The sequence below is a fragment of the Alosa pseudoharengus genome, unplaced genomic scaffold (assembly GCF_046254945.1).
Source record: "Alosa pseudoharengus isolate Yale_2024_CS ecotype anadromous, Long Island Sound unplaced genomic scaffold, YU_APseudo_1.1 YU_APseudo_1.1_scf_13, whole genome shotgun sequence".
NCBI lineage: Eukaryota > Metazoa > Chordata > Actinopteri > Clupeiformes > Clupeidae > Alosa > Alosa pseudoharengus.
Window position 1 is genome coordinate 35,242,622 of NW_027468598.1, and position 25,497 is coordinate 35,268,118.

General features: G+C 43.0%; 1 protein-coding gene across 1 annotated transcript in view; it reads left to right on the forward strand.

The window, feature by feature from the left end:
* The window catches only part of ift80 (intraflagellar transport 80 homolog (Chlamydomonas)), an 82,806-nt gene that overhangs the window by 49,310 nt on the left and 7,999 nt on the right, over positions 1 to 25,497 (forward strand). The window contains exons 8-14 of the mRNA XM_076282940.1: positions 8,102 to 8,220; positions 10,163 to 10,237; positions 13,727 to 13,890; positions 14,602 to 14,666; positions 19,367 to 19,502; positions 20,202 to 20,349; positions 21,089 to 21,260. Of these exons, the coding sequence (XP_076139055.1) occupies positions 8,102 to 8,220; positions 10,163 to 10,237; positions 13,727 to 13,890; positions 14,602 to 14,666; positions 19,367 to 19,502; positions 20,202 to 20,349; positions 21,089 to 21,260 (879 nt within the window). The remainder of the gene's footprint in view (positions 1 to 8,101; positions 8,221 to 10,162; positions 10,238 to 13,726; positions 13,891 to 14,601; positions 14,667 to 19,366; positions 19,503 to 20,201; positions 20,350 to 21,088; positions 21,261 to 25,497) is intronic.

The following is a 25,497-nucleotide window of genomic DNA, read 5'->3' on the forward strand; positions in this document are numbered from 1 at the left end:
TCTGAAGGTCAGGACTTGGGAAATATGTTTGAGAGGCTCACACAGATATCTCTATTATAGAGATATGTCCCCGGCAAAGACTGCTGGTATGGAGGATTGCATGGAGCAGTGATTACCCTTAGGATGAAACATTGTTGCTGTCTCTGCCTAAGTAAACGAAGTTGCTGGAGGAACACACAAAGGAGTGGACGGCACCCATACATACATACATACATACATACATACATACATACATACATACTGTACATACATACATACATACATACATACTGTACATACATACATACTGTACATACATACATACATACATACTGTACATACATACATACATACATACTGTACATACATACATACTGTACAAACATACATACATACATACATACATACATAATGTACATACATACATACATACATACATAATGTACATACATACATACATACATACATACTGTACATACTACATTCCCTGGATCTTGTTGCTAATATGTTGCTTAACACTATGATGTACAAGGCCAGATTGGTGATAACAAGGCCAGATTGGTGTAGCCCTCTAGCAGTGGTACTCAATTGGTAGAACTCTGGCTTCTAACTGTTTAGAGGTTAAAACTCATGTTTTTTCTTTAAACTTTTTTTTATATATTCATTGATTAAATTCATCCATTTCTTTATTTCCTCATCCAAATTGTCGCACATTTTCCTTTCAAATAAATGATTTAGCACAGTAGCTGTTTGACTGGCTGAGTGAATTGGCTTTTGTGAGTTTTTTTTTGTGTGAAGTAATGCTCTATTTAAAAAGAGAGTGAATGTGGGGGTATGGAGAGGGGGGAGAAAAAGTTAGAGGAGAGAAAGAAGGAGAGAAGAGGAAAGAGGGGGACAAAGAAAGAAAGAGAAAATGAAGGAAAGAGGGAAAGAATAAGGGAGCGAGAGAAAAGGGGCAAAGGAGTGAAGTAAAGAGAGGAGGAGGAAGAAGAGAGAGAGTGTGCCAGAGTGAATTCCCAGGGCGTCAGCACTTGAGCCCATACATTATGCCATGAGGCTCCCTCTGTACGCTAGTGACAATGGCCAGCTTGTCTGGGGCCTCTCTGCCACAGAGTGTGTTTAAGCTCACGAAAACCACAAGGTAGAGTTTACATGCTGCCAACACACACACACACACACACACACACACACACACATAGACGAACATATACACATAAACACATGCACAAACACACTTGCCGTGGACAGCCACAGCAGAGCAGAGTTCTGTTTGAGCAAGCCAAGCGAACCACTGTCTTCAGCCATTTCTTTTCAGCTGAGCTGTGAATTCTCTTTTTCCCCCTCTCCCCCTCTTGTGCCTTTTTTCACTCTCCACTTCTCTTCTCTCCTCTCCTCCTCTCTTCTCTCCTCTCCTCCTCTCTTCACTCTTCTCCCCATCTTTTTTTCAGCAGGGCACATCTGCCAATGGTTTGTGAATCAGGCATCTAAATTTACCAGCCTGTGGTCAAGTGTTTTTATTCCTGGTTGTTGCACGGACTAATTTGGTTTACAGAGAGGTTAAAAAAAATCATTTAAAGGCTTGAAATATACACACAAACACATGCTAACTCACACTCGCTCTGTCTCATTCTCTTTCTTTGTCTCATTCTTTCTCTCTCTCTCACTCACACACACACACACACACACACACACACTCACACACACACACACACACACACTCCTAGACACTCGCTCTCCTTTTCACACTCTCAAAAACACACTTTCCATGGACAATACATACTGCACACATCAACATCAGTGTTTTACCTCAACATCAGGTTGATTGGACAGGATACGTATGCAAGAAAGTCAGAATAGGGCTTTGTGTAAATAATGTTAAATTCTTTACTGTTTAACAAAGTAACCCTTACTGTCTGACCAGCATTGAATGAAAGGTAAGTGGGTAGATATTGCAGTAAAAACTGTTATAATAATAACTGTATAATTTACTTAATGAGCATGGTGTATTCATTCCAAATGAACTCATACATGTAGTTTATCTAAAATAACTAACAAGCTACTGTATCAGCTAACTACTGTATCAGAAGTAACATTAAACCACAACTAGTGAGGACTTATTCAAATCTAGCATGTGAACTTATGTCACCCCAATACCCACTCACCCCTTACAACATGCTTTGATCAAATCTCATGTTTTTTTAATGTATAGTGTAGTTGAATAATTAATCATGTAGAATGTTTCTAATGGATATGGTTAGAAATACTGTACTAATTACCTTCTCGTATTTCAAGAGGTTGGTGCACAAACTTTTCTGTAGTGTGTAAGATTCTCCATCTCCACCTCAAAAACAAGGTGATTCATACAAATAATCCCAAGATGAGTCTATAACATCCAACCTAATCACCAACTGCTAATATACGTAGTGATAGCCTAATAGTTCCTGACAATACAGTAATAGCCTAATAGCTACTGCTAATATAGTGATAGCCCAATAGCTACTACCAAAATAGTGATAGCCCAATATAGTGATAGCCTAATAGCTACATGCCAATATAGTGATAACCCAATAGCTACTGCAATATAGTGATAGCCTAATAGCTACTGCCAATATAGTGATGGCCTAATAGCTACTGCCAATATAGTGATAGCCTAATAGCTACTGCAATATAGTGATAGCCCAATAGCTACTGCCAATATAGTGATGGCCTAATAGCTACTGCCAATATAGCATATTTCACTAAATAAGTTAATTAAGTGAAAACTTAAAAATGTAGCCTATAAGCTATGTGTTTTAAAACATTTACAACATTTATAGCAAATAAATATTAATAATTATAACAGAATATTAGACTATTATCGGTATTTATTATTATAAATATGTTTTTTGTTTTTCATCTTTTTATCCTGTTCATCCAATGAATCAATATTGGCACAATCTCATAGGCCTAAACTAGGCCTATTTCTCTCTGATATTATGGTTTGTCCATCTTGAGCAAACAACTGTCTTTAGAACACCATCTTTGCAACCTGATATTCTAATCATAGATACAGGCAGTCTTGTATACATTCTAATCATAGAAACAGGCATGACAGGACGATTGCCGATTTAAAAATCTAACTAACCGTTACAGTTAGGATTTCTTAAGTTAAGATAAGATAGGACACAGCCATGAGTTTAGGAACTGGGGCCGTATTACAGAAACTTCCTATCTTAAGTCCTAAGTTAAGATAGGAGAAGTGTAAGATAGGATTTTTCTCAATTTGGTATTACAGAAACATATCTTATCTTAATTTAGGAATCCTATCTTATCTCAAGGAATCATCTGCGAAAATGGACATAAACAACAAAAAGGCACTTTTAAACATGCCAACTAACAGCGCACAAACTCTTGCTGGTGAGCGCTCATCTGATATTGGAGATCGTCTTTTGGGTATGTCTATATCGGACTTGTCACGACATAGTAAAGGCCACGTAAAGGCCTTGGTTTTTTTCACATAAATGCTAGGAGCCTTTTGCCAAAGATGGACATTTTAAAGTTGTGGGTTAATGACTCACACCTTGACGTCATTGTCATTTCAGAAACTTGGTTGAATACCAATGTTAATGACTCAGATATTTCCCTTTTTGGTTACAATATTTGCAGAGCTGATAGAGTTAAACGGGGTGGTGGCGTAGCTATTTATGTTAAAAACAGTTTAAGCTTCTCTATACGTGTATCCACCTCTGTCCCGGGTCAGTTTGATTTATTAGCCATTAACGTAAAACTCGGTGGCTGTTCTCTGGTTATTGTGGGCGTTTACCGTCCACCATCTGCCAATCCTGATGCTCTACATAATCTCTCAGAGCAATTTACTTCTCTAGTTAATGCTGAAGCTGTCATTTTAGGGGACCTTAACCTAGATTGGATGTCTCCAGCAGCTGATGACTTAAAACATGTGTGTAATGAGTTAAATCTTACCCAAATAGTCACAGAACCCACACGACCTAATATGAAAATTCCCAGTCGTTCATCCCTGTTAGATCTCATTCTTACAAATAAGCCTCATAATTATATGCATAGCTGTGTATTCCCAATGGATTTCAGTGATCATTCTCCCGTGGGCTGCATTAGAGATGGCAGAAGACAAAGATCAGGGCCTTTGTATATAAATAAGAGATCTTTTAAAAGATTTGATGAGCAGGCATTTTTTACAAGATCTACATGCCAGTGACCTTCTTTAAATCTTATTCCAGATGCTGAACTTGCATTGGAATACTTCCAAACTATTTTTAACACCTTAGCAGATAAACATGCCCCTTTTAAGAGATTTAGGATAAAAAATAGATCTAACCCTTGGTTTAGTCATGATCTAGGTGAGATTATTTCCCAAAGAAACAAAGCTTGGGCATTGGCAAGATCCACTGGTAGTGATGGAGATTGGCAAACATTCAGACATCTTAGAAATACATGTACTTACCTTGTGAAAAGGGCTAAATCTACCTATTATTTGAACAATCTGTCTGACTGTGGTAGCAATCCAGCGAAATTCTGGAAAGTGATTAAGTCACTTAAAGGTGTTTCTTCTACCACTCTTCCTCAACAAATTATGTTATGATTTGTAATGCTTTTAATGATCACTTTATCAAATGTGGTACTCTATTTGATCAATTGAATAATGTGGATATGGCACCAGAGACACAAGTCTATTTCAGTGTCACTAGTCCTGAAGAAGAGAGGTTTTTATTTTCAAATAGGCCTAATGACCCTTCCTTCTCATTTAGACCAGTAAACCAATCTGAGGTTCTCTATGGACTGTGTAATTCCAAGTGTATAAAAAGCTCTCTGGGTGCAGATCAGTTAGACCCACATCTCTTAAAGATTGCAGCCCCTGTCATTGCTGAACCTTTAACTCACATTTTTAATTTAACATTCTGCTCTGGTTCTATTCCAGAAGTCTGGAAATCAGCCCTAGTGACCCCTCTACATAAAGGAGGAGACCCAAGTGATTTGAATAACTATAGGCCAATCTCCAAGCTTCCATGTTTAGCTAAGATGTTAGAATCCTTTGTAAATGAACAGTTTCGTTCCTTTTTGTCATCATATTCTCAGTTAAGTCCTTATCAATCTGGGTTCAGAGCTGGCCACAGCACAATTACAGCAGCAACTGCTGTAGTAAATGATATAGCTACTGTTGTTGACAGTAAGAAACAGTGTGCAGCTTTGTTTATTGACTTGTCAAAGGCTTTTGACACTGTAAATCACAGGTTACTTCTTGAAAAACTAACCTCTTTTGGTCTAGATGAAGTTTCCTTTAAATGGTTTAAAAACTACCTCTCTAATAGAACACAGTGGGTAGATGTGACAGGATCAACCTCAGAGCCATTGAGACTAAATAATGGTGTTCCACAGGGCTCAATTTTGGGACCACTGTTGTTTACATTGTATATCAATGACATCTGTGCTTCAATAGAAAATTGTAAAGTGCATTTCTATGCAGATGACACAATCCTTTATGCCTATGCACCATCTGTAGAGCAAGTCGTGTCATATCTTCAATGTGCATTTGATTGTCTGCAGAAATCCTTGAAAGATCTTAAACTGGTTCTAAATGAAGCAAAAACAAAATTTATGATCTTTACTAGACAGAGAAAGTGTGACCTTGATGCCTATAACATTTGTTCCCTAAATGGGGCACAAATTGAGCAAGTTTCTCAATACAAATATCTGGGCATTTGGCTAGATAACAAACTAACATTTAGAACACATGTGCTTGATCTCACAAAAAAGGTAAAAATTAAATTAGGTGCACTTTACAGGATTAGGTCTTGTTTCTCTTTAGAAAGCAGAATGACCATTATTCAAGCAACTATAATGTCAGTCCTAGACTATGGTGACATTGTGTATATGCATGCAGCCCCTTCCACTCTGAAATCACTTGATGCAGTTTATCACAGTTCACTACGTTTTATAACTTGAGATGGGTTTAAAACTCATCACTGTAAATTATACCAAAATGTAGGATGGTCTTCCCTCTATGATAGGAGAGAAAGGCACTGCCTCCTTTTTGTTTATAAGGCATTACTGGGAAAGTTACCTTTATACCTAACTTCTCTTCTGAACATAAAATCAATCTGCCACAATACACGCTCACAGGGTTTTATATCTCTTCAAACTCCTCAAATTAAATCTGAATTTGGTAAATTAGCTTTTACATTTTTTGCATCAAATAAATGGAACAAATTGCAACAGTTATTGAAATTAGATAGGTTTGTGTCACTTGACCAATTCAAGGGTATGATTGATGATATGGCTGTTGCACGATGTTCTTGCTTTGACTGATATTTTAAACATTTTATATCATTATTATTATTTTATACATTCCCCTTCTTTTCTTTCTATTTATTATTATTATTTTTATTTGATTTATTATTATTATTATTATTATTATTATTTGCCTTTTGTATCTTTTATTGTTCTTGTTTTGTTGTTTTGATTATTGTTGTTGTTTTGTAACTCAGGGCATTGCTGGAAAAGAGCTTGATGCTCAGTCAATTTCTCCCTGAATAAAAAAACGGTTGATTTGAAGTTAAGATATCCTAAGTAGGCGATCTAGCATCGACGTTCAGCTTTTATGTCTGTTACTTAGCAACAGATGAAACTTGTTGTTGGATCACCTCACTTCACAACTAGCAGCTATCATAATAATAATTCAATGTGGAGTTCATTACCCGTTGGGAACTTGATGTAACTTCGCGCTAATCCACCAATGGCTTTTGCCACCTCTGTTAAAGGAGAATTCCGGTGTGATATTGACCTAAAGTGTGTTGAAACATGATACCGAGTGTGAACGTATGTCTAGCTCATCTCGGCTTGTCCCCTGCACTCAGAAATCAGGCGCTAGTTAGCCTTTGTATATAAATGCAAATAGCCATGCAAATAAATCACTGTTTTACACCATTTACGAGTCTCAAAGTAGCTCCATTCTTCATTGTTAGACTTCCGAGGGCCTTGACATTTAAAACGAGACATTGTGAACTTTGAAAAAGCACTGGTAGTTTATTTACAAGACGATTTATACAGACAGTACCTGCGCTACATGTAACAAAAGAGCTGCCATCTCGCTTATTTGTAACAGTAATTTGTCAGTTAGGAGAGCTGATGGGTCATCCTAAAGTTAGGACAGTTTATTTAGGATTTTGGTAACTTAGGATATTTCTGTAATACACATTTCCTATCTGGAGTTAAGATAAGAAACTGACTTTAGGATCGGCCGTTCTGTAATGACTTTTTTCCTAAATCCGATCCTAACCCTTGTTACCGTAGTTACCAAACAGATAAGATAGGATTTTCGAGTTAGGAAGTTTCTGTAATACGCCCCCTGCTTCTGTAATAGGAAGATAGGATTTTTCCTATCTTTGAAACTTAAGTTAAGATAGGACAAGCAGTTAGGATATTTTTCTGTAATGAGGCCCCCGAGCCCTGGAGAGAGACACTCAGAGGCACACCAACAGAGCCCTAGAGCCCTATCTATAAAGCTCTGCTAAGAACACTGTATTTCTGGAACACTGTATTCCTGAGAACACTGTATTCTGGAACACTGTATTCCTGAGAACACTGTATTCTGGAACACTGCATTCCTGAGAACACTGTATTCTGGAACACTGTATTCCTGAGAACACTGTATTCTGGAACACTGTATTCTGGAACACTGTATTCCTGAGAACACTGTATTCTGGAACACTGCATTCCTAAGAACACTGTATTCTGGAACACTGTATTCCTGAGAACACTGTATTCTGGAACACTGCATTCCTGAGAACACTGTATTCTGGAACACTGTATTTCTGAGAACACTGTATTCTGGAACACTGTATTCTGGAACACTGTATTCCTGAGAACACTGTATTCTTTAACACTGTATTCTGGAACACTGTATTCCTGAGAACACCGCATTCTGGAACACTGTATTCCTGAGAACACTGTTTTCTGGAACACTGTATTCCCGAGAACACCACTTCAGCTCACTGTTGTTTGAGTTGGATAAGAAATTAAGAAGAGCAAAGTACTATAGATGACCATTGTGGTTATGTAATGTCTTGCTACTGTTCTTTGTGTGTGTGTGTTTGTGTGTGTGTGTCAGGTGAGGAACGTCCTGAATGATGCGGTTGATGTGCTGGAGTTCAGAGACCGTGTGGTGAAGGCGTCTCTGGGTCATGGCCACCTGGTGGTCACCACCTCGCTGCAGTGCTATGTCTACAGGTGCTGCGCCACTCACATCATCCACATACACACACACACATACACACACACACACACACACACACACACACACACACACACACACACACACACACACACACATACACACACACACACACACACACACACACACACACACACACACACACAATATTAAATCACAACCTCACTGCAGTCCTCCTTTCTCTCTCACTAACACACACACACACACACACACCCAGTCCTCCTTTCTCTCTCACTGACACACACACAGACCCAGTCCTCCTTTCTCTCTCACTGACACACACACACACACACACACACACACATCCTCTCACTTATACACACCATCCCTCTCTTGTCTCTCTCTCTTGTCCGCTCCCCTTTGATGTCTCTTCCCACTGACTCCCAGACAGGTTTATACTGTACACATGGCCTGCACTGGTAATGGGACCGTGAAGCAAACGCTTCAGCCAGCACTCCTAATTGTAAAAGATGCACCATCTCCAGATGTGCTGGTGATCTAGTGGGCGGACAGGGTGATTCCTGATTGCTGTAATCACAATACCCTGCCCCCTGTCACACTATTGGTCAGTAGTGGGCATCACAGCCTCGCGCCTCTTCATCAATCATCTCTAGTGAGTCTGAAATCTGCCAGTCAAGCACTGGTGAATAATTCAAAGTGCAGGCAGTGCAGGCTGGATTGGCTTTCACTACAACAGGTCCAGGCTTGCCTCTCCTCTGCTGCCCTGTGGCAAGAGCAGCTACACTGAGGGCTTTTCACAGGGCTCTCTCACAAGTCACACCACGCCACTAAAGATACAGCTGTCCTAGGCGTCACAGGGCTCTCTCACAAGTCACACCACGCCACTAAAGATACAGCTGTCCTAAGCGTCACGGAGAGAGACGTTTGAAATGGTTTTGGTAATCCTGGCAGGATATTCAGTGGCCTGGAAATCCGGAGTTCACGCGAGAGCACAATTTGAATTGTGTCTGCAAGAGACTCTGGCGATGAGTAATGATGCACGTTACTTTTGCCCCTTGCATCGCGGGGAACCAATCACATCGGTGTATCTGATATAGACGGGCCAGAGGCGAGCTAAACAGATGAGGACAGTGCTGCAACGTTGGAAGTCCGGTAAACAAATTGCGTCAAAGTCGGGAATCATTCAGATTAAACATTGGTCTAGTGCAGCGTTTCTCAAACTGTGGGTCGCGACCCACTACTGGGTCGCGGAGACATGCCAGGTGGGGCGCGAACTGATGTGAAAAACAGGAGTTTTTTTATTTTTTTTTTAATCTGTAGCCTGGGCCCAGGTAGCACCCGATGCGCAATGGACGCACTGTGTTATTCATAGGGAAGCGCTCGTGTCAAGGTAGCTTAGTTAGTCCCGACCTACATGAGATTTTGAACGTTGTTGTGAGAGTGGTGAATTTCATCAAACCCGGCCCTTAAAATCGCGTCTATTCTCCGCACTTTGCGAAGAGATGGTAGCTGACCAAAAGGCTGTACTGTTTCACATCGAGGCAAGGTGGCTTTCCTGAGGTAAAGTGCTGTCGCGCGTGTTTAAGCTCCGAGTCGCTTCTTCTTGGAGGAAGAGCGCATGTTTGATGCCGCCCCTCGAGTTGGGCCATTACATTATTCGTGGCCAGACCCTTAATCTTTCTAGATTACCAGGGTCTGGATTTTCCAGGCTAGATATTTGGTCAGATATCCTGATAATCCTGACTCAAGTTAGACACTGTAATGTTGTTCATCTCCTGAGGCCATGATTGGTTTGTAGTTATACATAGGCAGAGCTCGGTGATGTCTCCATGTCTTAATTCAGATAAGCTAAGTCATGAGTCGTCAAGGTAGACCTGCGTGGCTCACCTGGTATTACTCTCCAGTCTTGTGTGCAGTCTTTGTATGCACTTACATTGGATCATGAACTAAGTTTCGTTTCGTTTCGTTTGTCTTCAGCACTAAAAACTGGAACACGCCGCTGATCTTCGACCTGAAAGAGGGAACTGTAAGTCTAATCGTACAGACAGAGAGGTGAGCACATGTCCACACACCATACCTGTCCATCACCCCTGACCATCACCATGACTTTTTCTTTTGGTTATTTCTGCTCTTGTTCTTTGCTCTCACCCCTCTCTCTCTCTCTCTTGTTACTCTCTGAAACTAGACCAGCACTTTTTACTGGTGTACGTGTAGAATTACACATAATATAATGGAGATTAGACACAATAGAATGGACATTAGACACAATAAAATGGACACTTTCCATTTTCACTTTTTTAATGGCCTTCATAAATTACAGACAAACAATGCATTCATGCAGTGACAAGTATTCACAGCCATGAACATTTCCAAACCTCCAGCAAAATAGGACGTTTAGCTGATGCTTGTTTTGTTCCATCTTCTCACTGAGTAGTTTAAATAGGATGTTTTGTACAGGGAGAGCTGATACTTGCGTTGTGTCACTAAGCTGATGCATGCGTCGTTCCATCTTCTCACTGAGTCGTTTAAATTGGACGTTTAGCTGATGCTTGTGTCGTTCCATCTTCTCACTGAGTCGTTTAAATAGGACGTTTAGCTGATGCTTGTGTCGTTCCATCTTCTCACTGAGTCGTTTAAATAGGATGTTTTGTACAGGGAGAGCTGATGATTGTGTTGTGTCACTAAGCTGATGCTTGCGTTGTTCCATCTTCTCGCTGAGTCATTTAAATAGGACGTTTAGCTGATGCTTGCGTCGTTCCATCTTCTCACTGAGTCGTTTAAAGCAACACCAAAGAGTTTTTTGTACCTTAAAATAATGTTTCCAAAATCGTTTCAGTAGTTCATCAACTTGTAACAGGGTGAACGGCACTTCTGCATTCGCTTCGCAGCCCTCTATCGGCTATAACCGCACTATGTAAGTTTGCCAGATCGGGTAGCGGATCTGTAGTTTGATGGAATGAGGCAAAAGAAACTACAAATTTGACTTGCGTTTGATGTCGCAATACATTGTACTTTCATAAATCATGCAACATATTCTACCTTGTCTGTGGACATTGTTATTTGCAAAGCCGGTGCTGTATAAACAAATACTGTAAAGTTCTTTGGTGTTGCTTTAAATAGGACGTTTAGCTGATGCTTGCGCCGTTCCATCTTCTCACTGAGTCGTTTAAATAGGACGTTTAGCTGATGCTTGCGTCGTTCCATCTTCTCAGTGAGTCGTTTAAATAGGACGTTTAGCTGATGCTTGCGTTGTTCCATCTTCTCACTGAGTCGTTTAAATAGGACGTTTAGCTGATGCTTGCGTTGTTCCATCTTCTCACTGAGTCGTTTAAATAGGACGTTTAGCTGATGCTTGCGTCGTTCCATCTTCTCACTGAGTCGTTTAAATAGGACGTTTAGCTGATGCTTGCGTCGTTCCATCTTCTCACTGAGTCGTTTAAATAGGACGTTTAGCTGATGCTTGCGTCGTTCCATCTTCTCAGTGAGTCGTTTAAATAGGACGTTTAGCTGATGCTTGCGTTGTTCCATCTTCTCACTGAGTCGTTTAAATAGGACGTTTAGCTGATGCTTGCGTTGTTCCATCTTCTCACTGAGTCGTTTAAATAGGACGTTTAGCTGATGCTTGCGTCGTTCCATCTTCTCACTGAGTATGCCCTCGTGTCTGTTCTCCTCTCCACTCCGCTGTTGTGTCTGTTGGCCCCTTTCTTTCTGCCCATATGCAGGCCTACCCACTGCTCATTCACCCAACTGAGCCCTGTCTCCAGGCCAGCTCCCAACAGAACTCTGAGCAGGAGCCTAATTAGTGTATGGAAAAGGGACGGTCGTTTGTCACACGGGCCCTAATGGTTTTCTGTTTGGGAGGATTTTTGTCCATAAATCCAGAAGAATTGCTGGCCTGCTGCGACTGTTGCCGCCTGGTTCTTTTCCTGCGTGGAGAGAAATGATCATTGTGTCATTTTTTTTAAGTCTTTTATTTTTTTTCACCCATGAGGCAACAGGTCAGGGTATAATTCAAGGTTCTCTGTTTTTCGTCGCAAAGTGTCACCACTTTTACTAAAACCTCAACTCGAGTTTCAAGAGGGTATTCATGGAAATGTAGCTGTGCAGTTATGTCTCAGTTTAATGGTTAGTCACTTCACCGAAAGGACAGAAAACAAACATGAAGTACTTGAACAATTAAGAAAGCAAATCCATGGTGCTTATTAATCTCCATGTATTTGCTCCACTCTAGGTGAAGTCCATTTCAGTAAACAATAGTGTAACATGCAGATGTGTCTTTTAGTGAGGGTGAACAATAGTTCTGTTTTCACCTAAAATTTTGTGGTTATAAGGTTATTATCGTCAACTAGTTACTAGAAAAAACTTCAGTTTTTCACACATATTACAATAGTACCGACCCCCCAGCATACCATTATTATATACTAGTGTTGCTGCGGACATATGTGTATCTCATTATTATATACTAGTGTTGCTGCGGACATATGTGTATCTCATTATTATATACTAGTGTTGCTGCGGACATATGTGTATCTCATTATTATATACTAGTGTTGCTGCGGACATATGTGTATCTCATTATTATATACTAGTGTTGCTGCGGACATATGTGTATCTCATTATTATATACTAGTGTTGCTGCGGACATATGTGTATCTCATTATTATATACTAGTGTTGCTGCGGACATATGTGTATCTCATTATTATATACTAGTGTTGCTGCGGACATATGTGTATCTCATTATTATATACTAGTGTTGCTGCGGACATATGTGTATCTCATTATTATATACTAGTGTTGCTGCGGACATATGTGTATCTCATTTATTGTGTTATTATTATTTATTGTCTTATGTATTGTGTGTGGCATCCTTTTAACCCTGTCTTAAATGTTTCCTTTTTTAACTTCCTTAACTCTGTCTCTTATCTTCCTTAACTCTGTCTCTTATCTTCCTTAACTCTGTCTCTTATCTTCCTTAACTCTGTCTCTTATCTTCCTTAACTCTGTCTCTTATCTTCCTTAACTCTGTCTCTTATCTTCCTTAACTCTGTCTCTTATCTTCCTTAACTCTGTCTTTTAACTTCCTTAACTCTGTCTCTTATCTTCCTTAACTCTGTCTCTTATCTTCCTTAACTCTGTCTCTTATCTTCCTTAACTCTGTCTCTTATCTTCCTTCTAAAGTCTTTTATCTTCCTTAACTCTGTCTCTTATCTTCCTTAACTCTGTCTCTTATCTTCCTTAACTCTGTCTCTTATCTTCCTTCTAAAGTCTTTTATCTTCCTTAACTCTGTCTCTTATCTTCCTTAACTCTGTCTCTTATCTTCCTTCTAAAGTCTTTTATCTTCCTTAACTCTGTCTCTTATCTTCCTTCTAAAGTCTTTTTTGCATCACCAAATCACATTTCTGTGTACTCTGTACATTTTGCCAGTAAAGCAATCTTGTACCCTGTAGCCTGTATGAAAATTGCTCAAGCATCCATATTCAGATAGATGTCTGGGTTTGTTGATCCAAATGATTGTTTTTTTTCTCTCCTGTTTTCCAGACATTTCTTGCTGGTGGATGGAGGAGGGGTGTACGTATACTCGTATGAGGGTCGTCTGGTCTCCTCTCCCAAGTTCCCAGGAATGCGAACGGACATTCTGAACGCCCAGTCTGTCTCCATCAGCAACGACACGATCGCCATCCGAGACAAAGCAGACGAGAAGTGTAAGAGTCCGGTGGTTCAGTGGCGTAGTGTTCTTCTGTAGTGTCCTTTAATGTGTAGTGTCCTTTACTGTGTAGTGTTCTTCTGTAGTGTCCTTTAATCTGTAGAGTTCTTCTGTAGTGTCCTTTAATGTGTAGTGTCCTTTAATGTGTAGAGTTCTTGTGTAGTGTCCTTTAATGTGTAGTGTTCTTCTGTAGTGTCCTTTAATGTGTAGTGTTCTTCTGTAGTGTCCTTTAATGTGTAGTGTCCTTTAATGTGTAGAGTTCTTCTGTAGTGTCATTTAATGTGTAGTGTTCTTCTGTATTGTCCTTTAATGTGTAATGTTCTTCTGTAGTGTCCTTTAATGTGTAGTGTTCTTCTGTAGTGTCCTTTAATGTGTAGTGTTCTTCTGTAGTGTCCTTTAATCTGTAGAGTTCTTCTGTAGTGTCCTTTAATGTGTAGTGTTCTTCTGTAGTGTCCTTTAATGTGTAGTGTCCTTTAATTTGTAGTGTTCTTCTGTAGTGTCCTTTAATGTGTAGTGTCCTTTAATGTGTATTATCACCCGAAGAGAAGAAATACTCTTTTCTGATTGGCTGGTGGGGTGGCTATTAATTCTGAATAACAGGACAGTAACATAACATTGTTTTCTTTTTAAATAATCACTTTTTAAATGAATCAGTTCAGTCAACAAATCAAATGAATGAATTTTCTTGTGCAACTGTATCTCTCCTCAGTGATCTACTTGTTTGATGCTCAGACGGGGAAACCCCTGGGAGATGGCAAGCCTTTAACTCACAAGGTAAGATGGGCTTAGGTAAGATGGGCTTTAACCCACAAGGTAAGCTGGGCTTAGGTAAGATGTGGTTTAACCCACAAGGTAAGCTGGGTTTAGGTAAGCTGGGCTTTAACCCACAAAGTAAGCTGGGTTTAGGTAAACTGTGCTTTAACCCACAAGGTAAGCTGGGTTTAGGTAAGCTGTGGTTTAACCCACAAGGTAAACTGGGCTTAGGTAAGCTGTGCTTTAACCCACAAGGTAAGCTGGTTTTAGGTAAGCTGGGCTTTAACCCACAAGGTAAGATGGGTTTAGGTAAGCTGGGCTTTAACTCACAAGGTAAATTGGGTTTAGGTAAGCTGTGCTTTAACCCACAAGGTAAACTGGGCTTAAGTCAGCTGTGGTTTAACCCACAAGGTAAGCTGAGCTTCATGTTTATCAGATGGCAAGCTTTTAACCCCCAAGGTAAGCTGAGCTTGACGTTTCTGGGCGGGCTGGTTGTGCAGATGTGATGGCGGGCCTGCAGATGTTGTGTTGGCGTGCTCCTCGGTTGCTAATTTCAGCTGTGTACGCCTCGCTGCCCAGAGGAGCAGCTCATTATTCAAAGCTGTCGCTGACGCATTCCGTCCATTCTGATGGCCAAGAAGCCCTTTTTCTCAAAATGCTTAGCAACCGTTTGCTCACATGTTTACTCTTCCAGTTCTATCGACTTTCCTTCTTTTTTTTTTTTCTTCTTGTAAGTGTCATGTGACTTGTACAATACTGTCTGCATGAAAACCTGAACTACTGTACTAAACAACCCAGTCATGTTTTCAGACACAAGTCCCTTAGTCATCTCCTTGTACTGGCTGGGTCCTTTTGTGCTGCCTAATATACAGTATCTAGTACAGAGAAGGCCTTTTGGGCAGAAAATGTAACAGCGCCCTCCGGAGGATAGGAGAGTGAGTGAAGGAGAGCAGTGTGAGGGAGAGAGAGGAGGGATCAGCAGCAACTCTCGCCTGGATAGGGCCCCGCAAATACAGCGCTAAGACCAGTCGCCTCGATACGGTCCCGCAAGTAAAGCGCTAAGACCAGTCGCCTCGATACGGTCCCGCAAGTACAGCGCTAAGACCAGCCGCCTCGATAGGGTCCCGCAAGTACAGCGCTAAGACCAGTCGCCTCGATATGGTCCCGCAAGTACAGCGCTAAGACCAGTCGCCTCGATATGGTCCCGCAAGTACAGCGCTAAGACCAGCCACCTCGATAGGGTCCCGCAAGTACAGCGCTAAGACCAGTCGCCTCAATACGGTCCCGCAAGTGCAGCGCTAAGACCAGCCGCCTCGATAGGGTCCCGCAAGTACAGCGCTAAGACCAGTCGCCTCGATAGGGTCCCGCAAGTACAGCGCTAAGACCAGCCGCCTCGATAGGGTCCCGCAAGTACAGCGCTAAGACCAGTCGCCTCGATAGGGTCCCGCAAGTACAGCGCTAAGACCAGTCGCCTCGATAGGGTCCCGCAAGTACATCGCTAAGACCAGTCGCCTCGATAGGGTCCCGCAAGTGCAGTGCTAAAACCAGTCGCCAGAATACGGTCCCGCAAGTACAGCGCTAAGACCTGGGAGAGGCTCGGAGACAGCCAGCTGGCTTTGTGCATGCCCACACACACACACACACACACACACACACTCACACACACTCACACTGTAACACATGGAAAATGTACACACATAAATATACATATACACAAGTAAAAACACACACTCACACAAATGCATGTTTACATATGCTAAAATGTACACAGGTGCGTCATGCAGTAAATGCTGTCGTGCTCCCACTATATTAGCAGTGTTCTGCAGCCTTTTCATGTAAATGTGTGTGTTTTTGGACACTGCCTATACGCTCAAGTCAGTAGAGCAGTTTTAGCTTTCTGCTTACACGTCTTTTACCGCAAGCACCAATTAGTCTCCCTGACTGCTCCTTCCCCAAAGCTGTATCATATCCTGTTTACAGGAATATCTGTGAGGACAAAAGAAACCGCTTTATATTTCCTCTACGCATGGATGTGTAGACTCAGTGACACACACACACACACACACACACACACACACACACACACACGGCCACTCGCATGCTGTCTGCTATGGCTGGCGTTCTCTGTTACTTGCTCAAGTGAAGATTTCTTCTCTCACGTTATTGTATAGAGCTAAATTTGTCTCAATAATATTTGTATATGCGCAGAGGGGGATCCACAAATATTTCTTGATTTGCATGTGTGTTTTGATATCTACAAACAAAAAAATCATATTTGTAACTCGTATATTGATTTTTACAAATATAGATGTGCATTTGTAAACAAAATGCCATTTGTAAAACCAAAAATTTCCTTTGTGAAATGTGATTCTGCATTTGTGGATCACCAGCACATTCTTCCCTTTCCAAATTTACGTGTTTTTGAGACGTTCTTCGCATTAAAGTCACACAAATCCACACGTAAAAAAAACATATTTGTAACTTGTAAATTGGTTTTCACAATGTAGATGTGTATTTGTAAATGAAATGGCATTTGTAAAACTGAAAATTGCCTTTGTGAAATCTAATTTTGCATTTGTGAATCACCAGCACACACAGTTTTCGTTTTCGCATTTGTGGATTCAGTACACGTGTTTTTGAGACAATCTTTGCGGCAGAGGAGCCACCCACAGATCCGCAAATAGCCTACCTCTAATTCACCTGCTGACAGACTTTCTAATCCAGTAGATTGCAGTGTTGTTCTATGGGACTCATAACATACAGAGCTAGCGAACCTAGTTCTTACAGTAAATCTAACAAGTTAGGCCTTTAAAAGCACTGGCTCAGGGTTAAGAGGCCACCAAATCCATTTACTTTATTAATTTATTTATTCAGCAGACGCTTTCATCTGAGGCTGCGATGCACATTGTCATTACTGGGTGTGTGTGCGCTCCCTCAGAGTCAAACGGAGTCTCTTGCTTATTGACTGAATCATACCTGATTATATCACCAGTAATGGTATTTTCAGGTTAATACTGATTGCTATAAACGTAAAGGAGTTGATTGTTTTGAAAGGCCAGAGAATACTATAGGCATGAAAAAATACAAATCCACCCAAAACTGTCAGGTCCATAACGCCAACTAAATACCATGGCATTGTTTTGCCATTATGGATGTGACAGTTTTTGCGTGGAATTGCCCAATAGTCTTTTGTGAGATTATTTCAAGCACCAGTACACTGAGAAGCGTATCCAGAAAAGCAAAACTCCTACACTTTGGAAAGCCAAATGTACACATACTCATCTCTGCAGCATGAACACAGCCCTTGTGGAGCAGACAGGCCTAAGCCTGATGGTGTGCAGAGTTCCATTGGCTCCAGATCGGGCGGGGGACGAGGGCTGCTCCAGAGTGGTCGTCGGCCAGCTGGCCCCGTGGTCCTCGTTGGGACAGGGGTGAGGGGCGATGGCGCGGCTTTAATCAGCTCACCTAATGCGAAGCAGGCGTCCCTGGCCCAGCCCCTCTGGTTCCCATTGCTGCAGGCATGTCCCATTAGATGCGCACTAATGGAAGCCGAGCCCCCGAACAAATCCCCACATTAGGCTCCTCTCCGCAGGCCTGACAGGTGTGAAATCGGGACAGAAGGGGTCGGAGGGCGTGGTGCTGAGTGAGCGTCGAGTGTGTGTCAGGACAGTGTGTGCCGTTCTCTCTCTCTCTCTCTCACACACACACACACACACACACACACACACACATACAGCACATTCTGCACAGTGTAAATTACAGCTGCCTCGCTTCTGCCCAGGAAATGACACAAGAAAAATGGAGCTTGCGTTCATCAAATGAGGCTCTATGGAGTAGCTGTCCCTGCCCCGCCTGACTTATTCTATTTGATTATCAATGGAGTGTTTCTCAACGCTGGCCTTGCGTGTCCTCCCCCTAGAAATCTGTCTGTGCCACTCACCAGAGCTGCCAGAGGAGCTCCAACCTCCCGTCCCCTCGTGCAGCTGCACGGAGTGTAATCAGCATCATGGCTCCGTGGCCTTGGGCAGAAATCACAGGATGTTTGCGGCGTACGCCAAATCTTCAGACTGTCCGTTCCTCAGCCCTCCTACACCCATTAGTCATCAGCTCTTTGCACAGATAAAGGTTTTTGGTACGTTAATATCCCCCACTCAGCAGGATTTTCTGCCCGGCCAGGAGAAAAGCTCTTTAGCCCGTGCAGATACTGTACAGTGGATTATGTGTGTGAACGCCAGTGTCGTGAACCCTTCCGACCTTCCCCTTTTGTGCACTTATATCGGTTAATTATAATGTCACGTCCTGTTCATATCAACAAGGAGCCTAAATTACTTTCTTCTTTTTTTTTAAAGTATATTTTTTGGGGTTTTTTGCCTTTATTTGGACAGGACAGTGGAGAGTGAGACAGGAAGCAAGTGGGAGAGGGAGATGGGGTGGGATCGGGAAATGACCGCAGGAGAGAGAGATGGGGTGAGATCGGGAATTGACTGCAGGAGAGAGAGATGGGGTGGGATCGGGAAATGACCGCAGGTCGGATTGGAACCTGGGTCCCTGTGGGCACTCGGACCCGTATATGGTACGGGAGCTGTAGCCTGCGCCCCCAGAAGCCATTGTGCTATCATTCAGGATATTGCAGGAGAATCTCACTATCCAGTGTATTTCTGCAGATGGTGCGCAGTATGAGATGTGCTGAATTGTATATTGTGCGCCCTTCTTGCTTACAGATCGAGGTGATGGAGATCGCCCTGGACCAGTGTGGCCCAGCCAACGATCGGAGGATCGCACTGATCGACAAGAACCGCGACCTTTACCTGAGCTCTGTCCGTCGCCTCGCTCGCGAACACACCATCGTCAAGATAGGTAGGTCGTCAGGCAGGTGTGAAGGCTAACAGTGGCAAGATAGGTAGCCAGCTGATCAGGAAGATGTGAAGGCTAACAGTGGATCATGCAGATGTGAAGGCTAACAGTGGCAAGATAGGTAGCCAGCTGATCAAGAAAATGTGAAGGCTAACAGTGTGAGGATAGCTAGGAGCTAGCTGATCAAGCAGATGTATATATACTCTTTTGATCCCGTGAGGGAAATTTTGGTCTCTGCATTTATCCCAATCCGTGAATTAGTGAAACACACACAGCGTACACACAGTGAGGTGAAGCACACTAATCCTGGCGCAATGAGCTGCCTGCATCAACAGCGGAGCTCGCAGTGAGGGGTTAGGTGCCTTGCTCAAGGGCACTTTAGCCGTGCCTACTGGTCGGGGTTCGAACCGGCAACCCTCTGGTTACAGGTCCGAAGTGCTAACCAGTAGGCCACGGCTGCCCTGATGTGAAGGCTAAGTGGAGGCTGTGAGGAGAGGACTCTACTCAGTGTCATGACTTAACATTGAAGTGTGTTTAGTTTTCTTCAGGGGTTTCATTTGGTTTCTTTGTTTTGTTATTTGTTGTAAGCAACCTGTTCAGTCTGGGGTGTGTTTGGAAATGGACTGAAACATTTTATTTGTGCACAGCTTTGGCATTCAGTATTAAGAACCCCGTTCAGAAGAGCGTCCCTCCTCCTCACAGGTACTATGGTGAAGACGATCGCGTGGAACGACTCGGTGAACATCCTGAGCGGAGTGCAGGACAGCCAGTTCACCATATGGTACTACCCCGGCGCTGTGTTTGTGGACAAAGACCTGCTGCCAAAGACGCTTCTTCTGAAGGACGCCAGGTGAGTGATCTCTGGCTCAGTGGCAGCACCAGTAATGGCTCAGCGCGGCTCAGGTGCACATGCCTGTGCATGTCTGTGATGTACTGGTGCTTTTGGTTACACACGGCGGGGGTGCTGTATGCAAATAAGATGCAGTGTGTGGAAGAGACAAGCCAGTGCCTGCGTCTGGGAACTGCATGGTATCCTATCCTCATGGACCCTTTCAAGAGAGTTCCATTATCAGCATCATAGTTGGCCCCACAAGGCTTCCGTTTTAACATTCCATATGTTATCTTAATGCAGAGGAAGTCGATTGGGAACCAAATAGAACGTTCAAGCATTGATTTTGTTTTTATTGTTGAAAGGGTCTATAAATCTGGCAGCACTGGCAAAGCGATACTTTGTGGTGTAGGTGTCTGTGCTTTGACTGGGTCTGAAAAAAGCTCTGGATGTAGTGTTGATTTCAGTGTTATATATATTGGTTTGAGGATCTCGGCCGTTTGCACGGCCTTTGACCAACCACACCTCGGAAGCCACCCTATTAACATACGGGTTCATCAGCTGTTTTATTCTTAAATTTCCCCTTGGGGATCAATAAAGTATCTATCTATCTATCTATCTATCTATCTATCTATCTATCTATCTATCCATCTATCTATCATTCAAAGCTTAGAGGAAAATGTGAGGTCTTTAGAGTTGTGTGTGTCTGCCTCTATTTCCCTTCACTGGCTGACTGACCCTATCCCATCATGCCTTGCAGCGAGCTGAGCAGCATGCCGCACATCCTGAGCTACGTGGGCACGCAGGTGACGGTGCGGCGGGTGGACGGCTCTCTGGTGTACAACGGCGTGTCGCCGTACCCCGCCATCCTCCACGAGTACGCCAGCACGGCCCGCTGGGAGGACGCCCTGCGCCTATGCCGCTTCGCCAAGGTAACGCCGCGTGGGCACGCTCTGGGACCAGGCCAGGACGCAGGCTTTGGCATTCTTATGCATTTGCATTCCATCCAAAGCTTTGTACAAGTGCAGTAACGCAGTACATGTCAGGTGGAATGGCTCAGCTGCAGGAAATGAAGTTTGGTATTTCTAATTCCACGAATGATGCTGTAGGGCAATTCCACGCCAAACTGTCACGTCCATAACGCCAATGAAATGCCATGGTATTTGTATGATGCGAATGATTATGTGAAAAGTTTTTCATGTGAGTTCTACAACCAAGAAGAGTGAATGCTCAAATCATCATTCACATCATACCACACCATGGCATTGTGTTGGCGCTATGGACGTGACAGTTTTGCGTGGAATTGCCCTGTAGTCATCAAATCCCTAAAGTCATATATTAAAATATGATGTAAAAATGAAAAGCCACCCAACTAGTGAGAGGATGTGAGATGGAAACATAAAGACCTTGCAAGGCAAATCCAGCCCTCACGGCAGTTGGCCGGTTCAAAGGCTTAATCAAATCCTAATGAGCTATGAACCAACTTTTGACTCTTTCTCTCCTTCAGGATTCATAGACTGGCGCCAGTTTAACTCATTGAGTGCCAAAAACGTAATATTACGTTTCTAGCTTTTTCTTTGAATTACGAAACTAGACACTCTAACACACCTTATATGTGATTTTGGGAACTCCGTGATGAATGGAAATGAAATATATGACGATCGAAAACTCATGAAAACGCACAATCTGGACATTTTATCTGGACATTTTATCATAACTCGGTTGCCGCTTTGGGTCGAATAAGTGACGCATGCACGTCATCTCAAAACCAGGCCATTTTCGTGGGTCTATCACTAGGTGGCAGTCTCGCCAGGTCTCGCTGATCACTTCCCGGAAAGTTTACAGGCAACACTTCATATTTCATGAAAGACGTTATTATCTCCATTTCTAGAAAAAAACAGCGATTTTGATGAAAACTATCCACTGTTTAGCTTGGGATTTCTCAGGAACAGAGGCGTGTAGAAATACACGGTTTGCACCCACTGAGAGCTTAAAGTCTCACTTTTTAAACGAGCCATTGTATGTGTTCATAGCTATAACACAGAATATGCTGTGGCTGTACAAAAATCATCAACAATGGTTTAGATTGCTGGCACTCTAGGACAAAGCTTCCGAAAACAGCTTGGCATTCAATGAGTTAAAAGCAATTTTGCAAAATGAATAATACTTTGTTGTTGGCCTTAGTATGGAGTTAGCCACCAGGCCCTTGGCCTTGTCTCACCGCTTAGTGCTCGTCATTCGTCAGCTAGACAGAAATGAGAGGTCAACTGACAACATTAATGGAAACTTGACCTAAGGCAAAGGACAAATCATAGTAACCTGTTATAATAAACCTCATCATTTTGTTTCCTTGTGGAAAAGTTGAAAAAAGAGTCAAATTTAAACAAAAGAAACAGCCCCCAAAGCACAACATTAGTTTTCCCCAAAACTGGAACATCAACTGTTATTTAGCTGAGCTCCGAAGAAACCTGACCCTTTTCCTTCCCCGAGGTAAAGAGTTGGGATGAATTGTAGAATTAGTGGGCGCTTTAATTGCTAACATGAGGTGCTGAATAGATGGTGATGAAGATGACTGGACCAGGGTTCACAGTATTCCCAGCCAGCGCCCCAGCTTGTCCTGGGGTTGCTCCCATCGGATAAATCAGATCCACTGTTACTCCGCTGTTACTCTGCTGTTCCTCTGCTGTTACTCCGCTGTTACTCTGCTGTTACTCCGCTGTTACTCCGCTGTTACTCTGCTGTTACTCTGCTGTTACTCTGCTGTTACTCCGCTGTTACTCTGCTGTTACTCCGCTGCAGTCTGTGTTCCTGGCTCTATTTGACTGAGTGGGGGTCCTAGTTGGTGCATGCATGGGTTGTGTTTACCCTCCAGTACATTGTGAACTTGTCTGTTCATCTGATATTTTTTTCTGTCTGTGACTGTAATGCATGTTTGTCTGTGTAATGTCCTGAATGTTTCTTGTGTCCTTAAAGCTGCAGTTGGCAAGTCTGACAGATTGAGGGGACAACATTTTGAATGTTTACAACTCTCATGCCCCTCCCCCACTACCACTGAGCACCCTCTCATCGAGTTTGTACGCATCAGTGCGCACCAGACTGTGATTGACAGTCAGATCTCACACAGCCCTGCTCTGATTGGACCAGAAGAACCAGGAGCTGTGGATTTTTGCAAAACAAATAACAGGCTCTAGGTAGAGATAGAAGTGTAGGCTGATTTATGTTGTTCTGTCGGAACATAGTATCGGTTTTAGTGAATATGATCAAAAAAATCTTGCCAACTGCAGCTTTAATGGGTCCTTATGGTGAAAGGTAATGTTTGTCTCTCCATGTCAGTGGGCTCATGGCTGGCTTTCCTTTCTCTCTCTCTCTCTCTCTCTCTCTCTCTCTCTCTCTCTCTCTCTCTCTCTCTCTCTCTCTCTCTCTCTCTCTCTCTCTCTATCTCTCTCTCTCTCATACACTTAACCCTTTGTTTCATCTCCTCCCCATCATCATGTTTGTCTCTGTGCGGCCTCTCTATGGTAGACCTCAGAGAAGGAGGTGAGTCCAGAAAGAGGCCTTAACACTGTCCCCGCCCCCTAACACTGCCCCGCTCCCAACCGTGTACCCGCCCCCCTAACACTGTCCCGCCCATAACAATGCCCCCGCCCCCTAACTCTATCCCCGCCCCCTAACATTGTCCCCGCCCCCTAATGCTGTCCCCGCTCCCTAACATTGTCCCTGCCCCTAACATTGCCCCGCTCCTCTAACATTGTCCCCGCACATTGTCCCCGCCCCCCAGCATTGTCTCTGCCCCCTAACATTAGGCTTGTTTGACTTCGGCTGAGTCTGACTTGGTCTGGCTTACTACGTAAACGTGATCTTCAGAGCCTAGCCGGGAGGAGCTACAACAGAGGGCAGCTCATCCCGGACAGAAAGGCTACAGTCTGCCTGACGTGACTCGCGGGAGACATCGCGGGAGATATCGCGGAATGTTGTTTGCAATAAACACAGCAGAACTTTCATTCTTACTCATTAAAATGAGCATGATGACTGACGAAATAAATTCTTATGATGTAGTTTAAATAAACCACTGTTGTCATACAGTTAACAGGCCTGCATTGTAGCACATAAATTCAATATCAAGTGTTTCCCCTATGTGTGTCTATCTATTTAGCCAACAGCAGAAAATAACAGAATATCCAAACGTTTTCAGTAGGCTAGCCTACCATTGTTGTAGAAATCACGTATAAGAAGGTATCCGTTCGATTTCTGTTTATTTTCGCATATTCCAACATAAGGAAGCAGCATGAGCCTCTAGTCATAATCGTCATGAGGACATTCCTCCCAAATGGCCCTATCACGTCTTTGAACTGACGTCATGAGGGCGTGTTTCAGCTCGTGCAGCTCGTGGAAGGCCACTGCAAGATCTGTCTGCAGGCTAAGACTCCCGCGATATTTTAAGGCCATGTGACATGGTGTCACGGTGGTAAGTCCCTCTCCGGCTGACAGAAGTCGGACAGAATTTCTAACCAGTATGCATTGCGTCCATCCCAGTATGCATTGTGTTCAACCCAGCATGCATCACATCAAGTCAGATCTGCACAGATCTGCCGCAAGTCGAACTCCCCTATTATCCCCGCTCCCTAACTCTGTCACCGCCCCCTAACACTGTCCCGCCCCCTAACACTGTCCCCGCCCCCTAACACTGCCCCCGCCCCTAAAACTGTCCCCGCCCCCTAACATTGCCCCCGCCCCCCTAACACTGTACCCTCCCCCTAGCATTGTCCCCGCCCCTAAAACTGTCCCCGCCCCCCTAACACTGTCCCCGCCCCCAATTCTTCGTCATCCTGTTCTTCCTCCGCGTCTCCTGCACATTCACCCTGTGTGAAGCTCTCCTGCACATTCACCCTGTGTGAAGCTCTCCCCTACCAAAAACTAGAACCTTTAATTAGGCTACAGTTAGAAAGTGACCACAATTACTCTTTGGTTTTCAAGAGTTTGTTCTTTGGTTTGCGTTACTAGAATTGATCAGCAAGGGACCATCTTGTGACGTCAGCTGTCTAGTAAGGTGACCACTGTCAGTAATGTTTGGGATTTCCAACAGCAGAACTTAAGTTTCTCCTGTTGCCAAATATCAGAAGGCATTTATTAGCCATGATGATTGAGAGATGCTTAAAACACGAGCAACTC